At 42.1% G+C, this 13,059-nt stretch overlaps 1 protein-coding gene across 1 annotated transcript in view; it reads right to left on the bottom strand.

Annotated features, from left to right (window-relative positions):
- Nucleotides 1-299: 299 nt before the first annotated feature.
- Nucleotides 300-13,059, bottom strand: part of LOC142933199 (zinc finger matrin-type protein 4) — a 72,745-nt gene continuing 59,985 nt past the window's right edge. The window contains exons 6-7 of the mRNA XM_076077334.1: nucleotides 1,848-1,948; nucleotides 300-547 (exon numbers count right to left, since the gene is read on the bottom strand). Coding sequence (XP_075933449.1) covers nucleotides 300-547; nucleotides 1,848-1,948 — 349 coding nt within the window. The remainder of the gene's footprint in view (nucleotides 548-1,847; nucleotides 1,949-13,059) is intronic.

The following is a 13,059-nucleotide window of genomic DNA, read 5'->3' as shown; positions in this document are numbered from 1 at the left end:
GCAACCCCGGTGCCTTCGTATGCACAAGGTCAAACTGCCTTTCCACATCTGAGACTTTTCCGTCTGCCTTCATGCTTTGCTGCCTCCTGGGCTGTGGAGAAACACGTAGAGTCAACTTCACATCACATCATTTTACGTTTATGTTGCCCACACCAGCAGCCTGAACCATTCGCAGCGGCAGGGCAGGAAGGGATTTTAAAGCAGCGTCATTGTACCTTGATATGAAGGGTCACGTGTCAGGTGGTTGTGTCACTGCTTTGCTCTTTGTACTTTTTCTGAAAGAGATGCAGTTGTTCCTTTTAGTACTCGTCTTTTCTGACCATAGAACGGTAAGAGGAAGATTGAGCATCGGCTGCTAGCTCAGTGTACCTCAGTTTCTTGTGATTGTAGGCCGACTGCACTGCATCCTCCCAGGGCACTGTAAACTCGATGGTGTAAACGAGATGGAGAGAGGCCGACCATAGGACAAGGTCTGTACTGAGGTCGGTTGACACGATCTCTGCATCCTCATTACGCCTTGATGTGATGAGTCTGGCGTGACCCTCACCTGCTGGGGGAAATTAAGCTGTCAGACATCAGGATAAAGGGGGAGGAAGGGCGTTTGTTGTCATCCGCCGACTTCTCAGCACAGCTGCAAGACAGCGTAGCACATAGTTGTCCTGCCAGGTGTATCTGCCTTTAGTGTTGCTGGTGTAGGGCAGAGGGAGCAGGTGGGCTATTCTCCGTACCACTGGCTGAGATTCTTGGGAGATGGCAAGACATCATAGGCAGCCTTGATGGTGAAACTGGCTGTGCATTTCCCACAGCTACTTCCAGGAGATCTTTTTCTTCCCTGGAACGAGGCTACGGTAATTCCTCCACCTGATGAGGCCCGTGCTACATTTACTGATCCAACAGCAGACTAATCAGAGAATGTGGGATTCCCAGGGTTCCTTGCTTGGATCACTGTTCTTCTCTATTTTTGTATAAGATTTTCCAGTAGCTGTTAAAGAAGCATGTGTGTCCATGTATGTGTCAAGGTGGGACATTCTATGTTTTTATTAATTTGCTCCCAATATGTGCATGTTTTAATTGATTACTCTGTGTGGGTTATACCCGTAGTTATGTATTTTACATTTTGGTATAAATTGATTTTGATGTGTGTGTGTGCATGGTTCTAATAGTTTAATATTTGGAGTTATCACCGCATGTATTTGTTTTTTTTTTTGACATTTTTGACAGACAGGGAGGAGAGACACGAGGGTGGCCGGAGAATCTGGAGAGACCCACACACCACAGAGTTTGGGCCGCGGAGTTAAAGCTGTTCTACTGGGAAAGTTTACGGACGGTAGACGGGGCGGCAGAGTGGAAATAAGACCCGAGACGAGATACCGGATGGACAGCCGTGGACGAGTCGGACGTGACGCGGAGGCAGCACAATAAGTAGAACACTCTCCTTTCTGAAGCATTTTATGACCCAGTAGAGACATTTGGAGTCCAGTTACGCCATTATAAGGACAGTCATTAGTGCGTTACTGAATTAACTCTTTTTATCGACCTGGGTACATGTTAGTGGTTTCTGCCGTTTTAATGCACATTTTCTAAACCTTTGTTTTATCTATTGAGTTTTATCATTTTTTTAAATGGCTGTCTTTTATTTTAGCTTTGGACCATTGTTATATAAAAAAAAAAAAAAAATGTAATTACTTTTAATAAATTATTTAAAGTCCTCCCGTGGTGCTTCACTTTTTCAACAGTCAAATTACCTTTTATTGCTGGTATAAAACAAGAACCTCACACTCTTGTGTGACATCATTTAAAGGGCACAGATTATTGCGATGCACTGTGCAGTGTTGGTGCTTCCTTACCCTCTGGCTGAAGGACATAAACTGGGTGGCCCTCCATCAGCTGAGTCACCACCACAAAGGGCTCTGGGGTCCATCTCGGGGTCAACTGTCCTTTGGCCCTCCTGCGGAAGTTACGAATGAGCACCCGCTCGCCTGGAAGCAGTGGTGCCAGTTTAGCTCGTCGGTTGTAACGGGCCTGATCCCGCTCTTGTCTGTGCGTGACTCAACGCTTTCTGGTGCTGCTTTACCCAGACTTGTGGAGTGTGAGATATGCAGATGATTCAACACTCTATATGTCTACACCAATAGTAAAGGAAATCACTGCAACCCTTAATAAAGAGCTCAAAACAGTATTTGAATGATTCACTAATAACAGACTTGTCTTGAACACTAAGATCAAAAGCATTGTATTTGAACAAATCACTCCTCAAGCCCCAGACGTCGGCTGAATCTGTTTCTTAACAATGTTGCTGTCGAGCAAGTAGAGGAAATAATCCTTCTTGGTGTAACTTAAGATAATAAACTGTCATGGTCAAGACACATTGACTCACTGGTGGTAAAGATGGTGAGAAACACATCTGTCGTGAAGAGATGCTCTGCTTTTTTGACACCACATCTGACCAAACAAGTCCTGTAAACCTTAGTGTGCACACCAAGAGCCAATATAAATGACATGCCTGACATTCTCTTCTGGCTAAAAGTTATATCTTTTGTAAGAAACATTAATGTATTGAAAATCCCAGACTGTTTGTATAGTAAGCTCAAACATCACACCTGATTTGCCACCAGTGGTCACAACACACTTTCAAAAACCAGAACAGGTGTTTGAGCGGCACCATTGTCTGCTGGAATACCTTTCCTATTGGGTCCATTTTTTAACATGTGGGGCAGCTTGGGCTCCAAATGAATCATTGTGACTCAGTTAGCATCATCTCCAGTCTTAATTAGGCACACCTTTGGCTCTAGGACTCCTTTGCCATAGAGCCCTATGCTGCTGAGGTCACCGAGAATACCTACCAAGCCACTTTTTTTTGCATTTGAGCTGATCAGCCTCCCCAGCTTGTACACTTTCAAGATTAGAGCTTCATTTTCACAAAGCACAGACAGTCGAAAAATGTATCGCACACCCGTAGTACCACTGTTTATATATGTAATCATTATAACAATCATTAAATGGAGTAAATGAAAGCACAGCTAGCTGTTGAAAAAAATGATTTCATTTGAAATAAATCCTTCTATTACAAAAGTAACAGATGGAATTATATAATGGGAGCACAAAAAAAGGCAGGGTTTTAATACAGTATACTGTATATGATTCATGGATGGGACGGCTCAAGCTGGCTCATGGCAGAACAAACCCTCAATCACATTCCCACAACCACTGAGCCTCAGCACCTTTAGCTCGAGCTAGATTTAAAAAGAGGCACTCGGTCAGCTTGTCGGTGTGCATACTGTACTTGACTTTTTTTTTTTAAACAGAGGAGGATTGGTCATAGTAAAATAACAGAGTGCATGATCCCTGTGTTATTTTAGTTGAATGCACACTACATTTCATGGTGTTTGCTTTTGTGGTAATTTCAAACACGGAGGAGTGAATAATTAACGTACTTAACTGCGAGCCGGCACTAATAGTTTCTCACCACATCAGCAGAAAACTCACTCGTATCCCATCAACTCCCACAACTTGCGATGATGCAACCTTGATTTATTCAGAGATCTGGTTGCAGGGGCTGGTTTATTGTGATATGCAATACCAGCATGTGCACATAAAGATCAGCAGGGTAAAGTGGGACTAATTTCACATTAACATGTACCACTGGGTTGGAACTAAGAGGGAAAGCACATCTGAATAATTCATTTCAAAACAGACCTCAGAGCCAGTGACACTAGTATACACAGAGTAACCTGGAGTTAATGAAGAAAGTGGCATGCAGGCTCGGTGCCTTTGCTAGCACGCATGCAGTAACATGCGTGGGTGCACAGATTTAAAATCATGCAGCTCACACCCGTATGCTATATAAGACAGTTCAGCCTCCCTTCAGCCTTGTTTTCTCCTGTGGAGAGGGATGATACCTGTTAAACATGTGACAGAGCACCGCATAACACAGGACAGCAGTTTGCTCAGTGACCTTTTTGAGTTTCACAGAGTCTGTCGCAGCAACAAATCCTCAGCGATGGGGACACTTTGCAACACACATACAGTGTGGGGATGCTTGCATGCACCAAGTGACACAAATTCATCCAAACATAAACATGAACTCGTGTGAGTACAAAATAGCTCTGCAGTGGCTCAGTTGGTATGATGATTTAGGTATTTTTCAGAGGGGAAAGTGGAGCTGAATACTGAAACTGAAAGTGCTTACTGGCAGACTCAAGTGATGGGGTGAGAGGGGTGGCTCATTTTCATTGATTCTTTTTCCTTTTATGCGATATATTTTTATGGTAAAATAATAAAGTAGCTACCATATAAAGCAGTTTCTCCGGGAATTTTGTTTTTCATTTATCTCCCTTCTCCTCTTACAGTGTTTCTGTACACCATCAGACAGAGCACGGGACCAATACAGCAGATATTTCTTTTGTCTATAGCCCACATTTTTTAAACATCCCCCACCCTGGTATTTACATCAAAGTCACTGACACATTAGACAGAGACAAACATTAAAGAAAGAAAAAAGATTAACGTCATCATTGTCATCTTATAATCTCTCCATAGTATACTCCAGAGCTACAGCTCTTAGATGTGCCACTGAAATAGCATATTTACATGGGCAAAACTAACACATAGGCAAGTCTGGATGTTTAAACATGTAGTGGGAGTACGGCCACATGCAGCTGATAATAGCTCTCACCATTGTTGCGTCCTAAGAAGTAAATTCAATACATGCAGGTAAGCTACCTAACAAATAAAAGCAAATATTTGAGTGCGAGTGTGTTTTCTATAAAAAGCTAAGCCAGCACGTAGAGGCCCAGGAATAGAACCCAGTTAAGAAGGTTGATGGAGGGCTAAAACGAATGAGATCCTTAATGGAAAAAGACCCCTGAAGGCCTGCAACCCTCCCCGATCCGATGTGAGGCCACAAAGAACATGTGTGGCAGATGAAAGCCTGCACCTTTGCCAACTTCTCCTTCGCCATCACTTTGCATTCACATTACTCTCTTCAAAGGGGCTAATTCAAATGCTCCAAACGCAAATATGTCTGAGCACGGTTCCCTGCAGGCATTGTCACTTTGAGAAAGAGAACTTATTTGAGATGCAGTGTAGAAGACAAGTGGGTGTTTGGTGCTAAAAATGGCTTTTAAACAACAGTAAATGGCCCAGGTTGGCAGAATGTCACATGCGATACATACAATTGTTTGTGAGTGGTCTGATCTGTTAAGAAGAGAAAAAAAGTGTCCAGTGTAATAAATGACTGACAGACAAGGGCTGGAACTGAAGTCCGCAGCGTTGTCAGAAAGTCTGCTGTTGTTTTTTTTTTTTATCAGTAATTTAGAGAATCATTTGGAAAGAGAGTAGGCCATGTTCAAGTGTGATACTTAAAGATGACTCGAATGTATCCTTGCATTAATTATGACAACTACTTTATTATTCTGTAGCTCTAGTGAGCTCAATTATCAGAGTCAGATATCATATAGGCCTATAGGACATTAGCAGGAGATGTTCAGTGAGATGAGGACTGAAGGGATTGGAGGAGGCTGTCATCTCACAGTCATTTCAAGGGATATAAGCAGTTATCAGCTTCTCTACACAAGGAGGTTTGCAGCGTTTATTTGGGTTTATAATGAAAATATCTTTTTATTGTGTTCAGACCAACTCAAGTAATAACTACGGCCTCATTTCAAACAGCGCTTGAATTACTTTGTCTTCTGAAACGTAATCAGATTCCCCAATCGCAGAGACGTACAAGAAAATTCCAATTACGTTTAATTCAGCCTGTCAACACAGACAAAGAGACTATTTTGTGATGGTTATTGAATATTTTTGAATTGCCCTGAAACACAATAGTGTGCGAATGATGGCAGTAACAAGTAGGCGGCTGATGAGCAGAGCACAGTTACAGAAATGTTGCATTGATTAGTCAAAATGGCAAGTTTACTTAATTCAGTGCCAGTCAACAGTTTAGTGAAACCACTGAAGAAGTGTCCTTGAGCATGAGCATCAGGGAACATGCTCACTCACCGATGGTAGGTCTTCAAATTAGGGAAATGAAAAATACATAAGATTTGTATGCTCTGTGAATAAATCATTTAAAGCAGCACTGTTTTTGTCAGGTGCGTCCCCACAGTGCTGTCAGACGAGTTCAAGTCGCCCTTTATAGAAACAAGCCATCATGTGAAGGATGTGTTCATTTGAATTGATTTTAAACTGGATGCTTTTTAATGGTGTTATGTGTGGACTTGGTCTCTTTTTTCCAGTACATTTTCTTAAGTTTAAATTTGTACTGACTGTCACTCAAAAGTCCTCAGTCCCTCCACTTCCCCAGCCACCTGCAGGGCCATTCTCTATCAGTCCACCAGATACCCTCAGACTTTCTCACCTGTCCCAGTCCTCTGTCACTTCACAGCCACCCCGTCCTGCCTTGCAGAAACCCCTTTTCCGCATTTTTAATCACCTGAATTTCCATGCCAAAATACACACCTGCTCCTCATTTCCCTAATCAGCCTGGCAGTAGATGAACTAGTCCACACTTTGCCAGATTGTCAATGATGCTTACGACTTTTGTTTCCGACCTCCTGAACCCAAACATATACCTATTCTGTTTTCTTTTTTTAAAATTCATATTTTATTGAATTTATATAGGAACATTATATTAATAATAATATGTTCCCACGTTAATCTGCACCATTAACTCCGTTTACGTCCACATCTGTCCACATTAACACTGTAATTCAAGGACTTCCCATTTTCTCAGTCCTGTCCTTCGAGCTAGAAGTTATTTGTTCATTGTATGCTAATTTTGCCAACTCTGTGAACTATTCCTGAAAAGACGGCTCATCTGGATTCCTCCAGTTTCTCATTATAATTTGCTATCCGACCATTATACTGGTCTGAATAAAGTCTGTGGCTGATTCTGTTCCATCTTATATTTCTGCGTAGAAACACAGAAGTGTGACCTATTTAAAGACGTTTTACAATGTCACAAACTGAGAAACATACACACACACGCGTGTCATAAGCTTTAAACTTTGGCAGTAACGCTGTCTGACTTACTCCACATTCTCAGATGCAAAGCCAAAATATCAAATGACGGTGTCAACGCTCCCACTTCTCTCTCTCTCTCTCTCTCTCTGGCCATATGTCCCTCTTGAATTTCTGTCATGACACCTTTCCATTACTGTGGCATTTCACACCAGATCTGCTCCAAATATACAGAAAGTGTATGTGTGTGAATGATTTAGTTATCTGACTGTGGTTCATTAAACTCTATGAATCTTTAGAAGAAACATGCTGAACCCCAGTGCTTTTAAAATGTGCTTTCCACACATATGTTTTCACGCTATTTGCGGATTAGACTCAGGGGGCTAAACTTTGATCATGGGGTATAAACAGAGGGGAGGAGAGAGAGGGGCTGAAGGAGGGGAACAAATATATCAGCAAATGGGCGGCAAGATGTTTGCCCCCTCTCTACACGCTGTCCCTTCTTTTTCTTTCCTCACAATTTTCTTTTAATCCCTCTCTCATAATCACGGCTTTCTTTTTGCATCTCTCAGCGGCACAAATAATAAGAATAAAGCTGGGATTGTTTTCCATGCACCTTCTCCCATTCACTTCAAATGAAGTCCGCACCTGTTTTGATGGGATCTCCTGGCTGTGTGTCCTTGACCTGTGAATGTAACTTTAGCAGGAGAGCTAACGTGGCGTATTATATAATTCGGATCACCTGTACCATCATACATTGAAGCACACAGCCCTCTCCCTCCCCGAGCGTACAGCGATGCGATGAGACAGTAAATATGGATGAGTTTGTTGCTTTCACTCACAGTTTCTGGAGATATGTGTTGAGCATCGGGCCCCCGGAGCGCGCTCTGGCAGCCAATCTTTTCATGAATCTTCTGCTCACTGTTCAATTATTCAGTCTGGTTCCGCACTGGAGACGGAAACCACAGGCCGAGAGGGCAGAGCGATGGATGCAGGGGAGCACCCCGAGGATCTGAATCACATGTGATGGATATTTTAGTTTCTCAGGTGGTGGTGAGAAAAGCGCGGGTGAAAGGTCAGGTGACAAGAACTGGGGAGACTTTCGCATTTGGTTCTCTTGCTGCTTGTCCTCATAGTTAATGCGGTGGGAAGAACAAAGCCGCTGACACTTAAATGCATATTGATGTTGCGCTCAGATGACAGGTGCTATTTATGTTTAGCAATCACTAATAACTTCCTCCCATGTTTAGCTTCTCTCCTGTTCTGAGCACTCAAAATCCTCCTTTTCTTGAATTGGAACCAGGTTTCTGCCTGAGAAGCGTGTTTAAATGACTGCTTCACACTCATGGCTCGTATTCACAGCCTCGGTGATGTGAAGCCACCGGTTTGCTCATGCATGATTGTGTGCAAGATGGTTCTTTTTTACACCAACGTGCACAGCGTGTCAACCTCACTCTGCGGGAAGGTTTTCCACGAGAGGTTTCATTTCAGAGATGGAGAGAGGTGATGCTGCAGCGGGAAAGAGAGATGGGGATATGGCACAAACCAGCAGGTGGGAAATGAAGATTAATTAAATCTCCGGGGTTTCTCTGAGGTTTTTTTTGGGCAGAGCAGGAAATCTCAATGTCCCCCCCACTCGTCTGTGTAGTGGCCGCGATATCGTCAAATGATGGACGAGGGCACGCATCACGGGTCTTCAAACAAACATGAATACTCAACTTTCTTTCATCATTAGCTCCCTGGCAGGAGCTGGAGCCATTTATTCACAACTTGAATCACAGAGAGGGTTGCAGCCAGCAGCAAGCAAGAGGACACAACAAACACAACAAGTTTGAGGGCAGAATAGGAACAGTTTAGATGTGAAGGACATTTATAAAACAAAGTTTATGGACAATGTATTTGCAGCTCATGTCAGTTCGTGTTTATGCTATCAGAGTGATCTCGAGTCTGATCAATGACACCAGCAGGGCAGAGCGGGTGGTTTCTTTTCACCAGCATGCGATTGCGTTGCAGCAGGGGCCATTGCCTCATTTCAGACCTTCACATTCTGTTACTTTCCACTGTACATATCTGAATAGTAACCACAACAACTGATGCTCTCCGCTATCCTCCTCCATTATGCTTCTTTGATCAGTCTCTCCATCTTTTCATCTCTCCCTCTAACTCCAACTCAATCTCTTTTTCTCTCTGTCAGAGGTGTGATTGACAGCTGTGAGATTTCACATAATTGCATCATAATTCCCCAGCTTTGCACTTTTGACAGTTGAGCCTAATAGATACATATACATTTATCTCTCAACTGATTTATTTTAACCTGAAATTAAAAACGGATACCAAATCACAAGCTCTGGGAAGAGGGAGAAGGAGTATAGTTCTTTGAATTCTTTAGTGGAAAAACCCATACGACCAGTTCATTTTCAAAGCAGAATATTGTTAGATGTATGGAGGCGATCTGTATGTGAAAGAACAAAAATATTATCATATTTGGTTTAGGAGGAGCGAATTGTAACTACTTTATATTCGTCATCGTGTTTAAGAGACTGCAAAATCTGCAAAGTAATTATTTCTATGGAAGTATGAAGTAAAATCAAAAGGAAATACTCAAGCAAAGTACCAGCACCTCAAAGCGTGCTTCAGTACATTTCCACCACTGCTCACAACAGCTTTATTTTGTATGTCTTTGGTCTCTTTCACCTTGTGTGCAGAGGTCCATATACCTCTGGCTTGTCCGAGTGGACAGAGTGTGTATTCTGCTGGACTCACCCCTCCATCGTCATCAGCAGAACAGAGGGGCTATTAAATGTGACGGCCCCGCTGTTTCCTCTTTTACTCAGTGCCATCACATCCAATGTGACATGCACAGTGCTGCCACGCAGATCCGAACTGGCTTCTCACTTCACACCAATCTGCACGGCCTCGTCATAGGGCAAACGCTGCTGTCTCCTCCAGCGCTGGCATGACACACACAATCACACAGACGTAAATACACAAACAACATACCCACTCAACACACAGCACGCATGGAGCTAAATGGCCAATTCATTCTCGGTGCAAAGATGATTCATCTTTGGGTCTGTCAATTTCCCCTGTGGACCCATCCCTTGTCTCTCCGTCTCCTCTCCCGCCTTTGACACTCTGTCTGCCCGACTCTCTCTGGCGACTGATTTTAAATTGAGAAAGTGGAATTCAACAGAGAGCCTGCAAATCTGTCAGAAGTTTAATGAATACTAAAATGTGTTTGTGTTATTCCTGGGATGGAGATTGGATTTCTTTTTATTTTATAAACGAGCTGAGGTTATTATTGATGAGCCCAGGAGGGGTTATACATTACATTTAAATTTAAATTGGACTTTGTGTTGACAAACATGAATATATTATTTTAACATTAACAGATTGTCCAGACTGGAACACCTTTTCCTTTGAAACTTCATGTATGTGCCCTACTTTATGACAGTGTTTCTTTGATTATGATTGCTTGCACCTGATTCTGCTCACTAGTTTGGACTGTAAAAAACAATTCAGCCTGCTCATAGAGGAAGGCCTCAGTTTTTGAACTTATTATATTAATTATTCTGCATTGTCGATGAATAAAAAAAACAAAAAAAAAACAGTTGAGAGCAAATCAGTTTGCTTCCACAGAACAGTTTATTTTGAAAGGCAATTATAGAAGCACCTCCTGAAAAATGAGTGATTTCTGTAAGCACTGGTAAAGATTAATTGCCAGTCGTTTTGGATGGCTTTATAATGGCCTTCAAATGTATTAGCATTAATGTCGGCCTATTGGCTGAGTGAACGATGCAGTAAATGGGGGGTTTAAAACACTTTTGTTTCAGTTTTTATTGTGGTAGTTTTACCTATTTAGTGGTAGTTTACATAGTTTAACTTGTTCAATACGGATCAATTTGAATGGACTTTTTTTCACAGCAGACATTTTCACTTGTCACAGCAAGGAAAGCACAGGTGTTGGGCAACTATAATGACAATAATCCATTACATTTAAGTGCCTGCGTAAAAGCCCAGCAATCATGTAACTCACTAATTACACCTGAGGTTGCTACGATAGTCACGTGCATTATAGTTAAGATGTCTGCTGGTAAAAAGGTTTAGACAGGTGCTGTGTTATAAATAACAATTGACTGCCTAATGTAGTATATGCTTCATTATAACTCACAAGCTGCTGCACATCTCAGAATGCATATTCTGGCAGATAACAAAGCACACAATACATGCTGTGTCTGTTGAAACCAGGTTCAAACCTCTCTTAGCTTGTTTCACAGCAGACATTTTGACTGACAGTAGGAAAAGCACAGGTGTTCCACATTACATTAACAGCGGCTCTGTTCTATTAAAATGTCCAAGTTCTGTAACTTACAGGCTGTAAGCCATTTAGCCAAAGCAGCTAAATGGAAATCAGCCATTATTTATTTGATTATTAACACCCGCGTAACCTAGTATGTTACTCTGACTACCAGGGTGCACACACAGATTAACGAGCACGTACATTGTTCTGGTTGATTTCAGATGTCAGGCTAACCAAATCAAAGTTGGTGGAAACACGATAGCTACAGAACTGAAAGAAGTAAACGAGGAAACAACCAAGAACAGTTGAGGAGGATGGTGACGGCGAGGCGGTGGGAGTACTCTTCGCCACTCTTCGAGCTGATGATGACGCTTGAGAACGTCAACAGTAGCGCTGTGAGTGACATCAACCCGTGACGACAGTTTCAACTGAACCAAGGTGAGCCAGCTCCATCTGTTACTGCGTGTCAATGTGTGTTGCTGGTTTTCATGAGCTTTGCAAAAGTCGGTTTGTCTCTGTGATTAATGCTTAATGCTAATTGGCTGTCTGTGCACACAGTTGTCAGTGTAATTCAGGTTTGAGATGTCGCCAACAGATGTATGGTGATCTGACTCACTGGTGTGCATAGATGAAGTTTCATTTGATGGTCCGCTGCTGCTGAATTAATTCTTCAAATGAAAACCTTAATCAAAGCATCGCTAGATGTGTTTTTGCACTGTGTGGTAGTGTGGTGGTAAACAGCATGGACTTCATAACGTTATCAGTGTCAGGTAAACGTTACACGTGTGTGTGTGTGTGTGTGTGTGTGTGGGCTTTGTGTTTTTGATCTGTGGTTGGCAACCTCATCCCCTATATTTAGGTCTGAAACATGGACCCTGCAGAGATGAAGTGGACATCAGGGCAGCTCTAGTTTTATGTTTCTGTGCGTGTGTGTATTTTATTGTAGTTTCAAGGACAGCATATGGATACTTGCGGTGTGTGGGCACTTTCAGTAATTTCATTGTATTGCATTATCTCTCCCAGGGATATGCTTTCATCTTGTTGCGCTTGAGTATTTAGTTGGATAATTTGAGTGTTAATTTGAGAGCTACTTTGCATTAAACTAGTAATCAATATAATATCAGAAAAGCTCTGTGTGAACAGCGTGCTATGAAAGATTGTGGGAATAGGTGTTTTGAACGTTGGAATCGATGTTATTTGAATGACTTATTGATGCTTTGCAACTGATGATAAGGATATTACGACATGTTACCTCCAGAAGGTAAATGTATTTGATGTAAAGTGTGCGGTAGATCCATTATGTGCGTCTCCTGTGGGGGGATTAAGGAGTGGGCTCTGAATAAAACTGTCTCCTATGCGTTGTGGCCATATGTATTCCTGCAGTAATGATTTACCTAAATGGCAACATTAGCTTTCAGAGCAGGAAGTAGGGTGGCATTCATCAATTAATGTGAGAGATAGGAGCTGTGGATAAGCTTTTGCCTTTGGTATCCTGGTTTGTCACTGTGTCACTAGACGTGAACGTAGATATTTGTATTATTTAACCGTGATGACAATCTTTCATTCACCTAAACCAGTGTAGTGTTCAGTGGACATGATATGTTGAGGAAATGCATCTAGACAGCATTGACTTTCTCCATAATCATATTTTGCAATTTTCTACAAGTTAAGGTTGTTGCATACTCTGCCGCTCCGTTCTTTTTCTTGCGTTGTACAAAGCACAAATTCTGTTAATACATCTGCATAAACTCCATCCAGTAACCATCGTGCAGAATCTTTTTTTTAATATTGTGAGC

This window comes from Anarhichas minor, unplaced genomic scaffold, assembly GCF_050575085.1.
Source record: "Anarhichas minor isolate MPS153535 unplaced genomic scaffold, ASM5057508v1 ptg000058l, whole genome shotgun sequence".
Lineage (NCBI taxonomy): Eukaryota > Metazoa > Chordata > Actinopteri > Perciformes > Anarhichadidae > Anarhichas > Anarhichas minor.
This window is presented reverse-complemented; position numbering and strand designations above follow the sequence as displayed.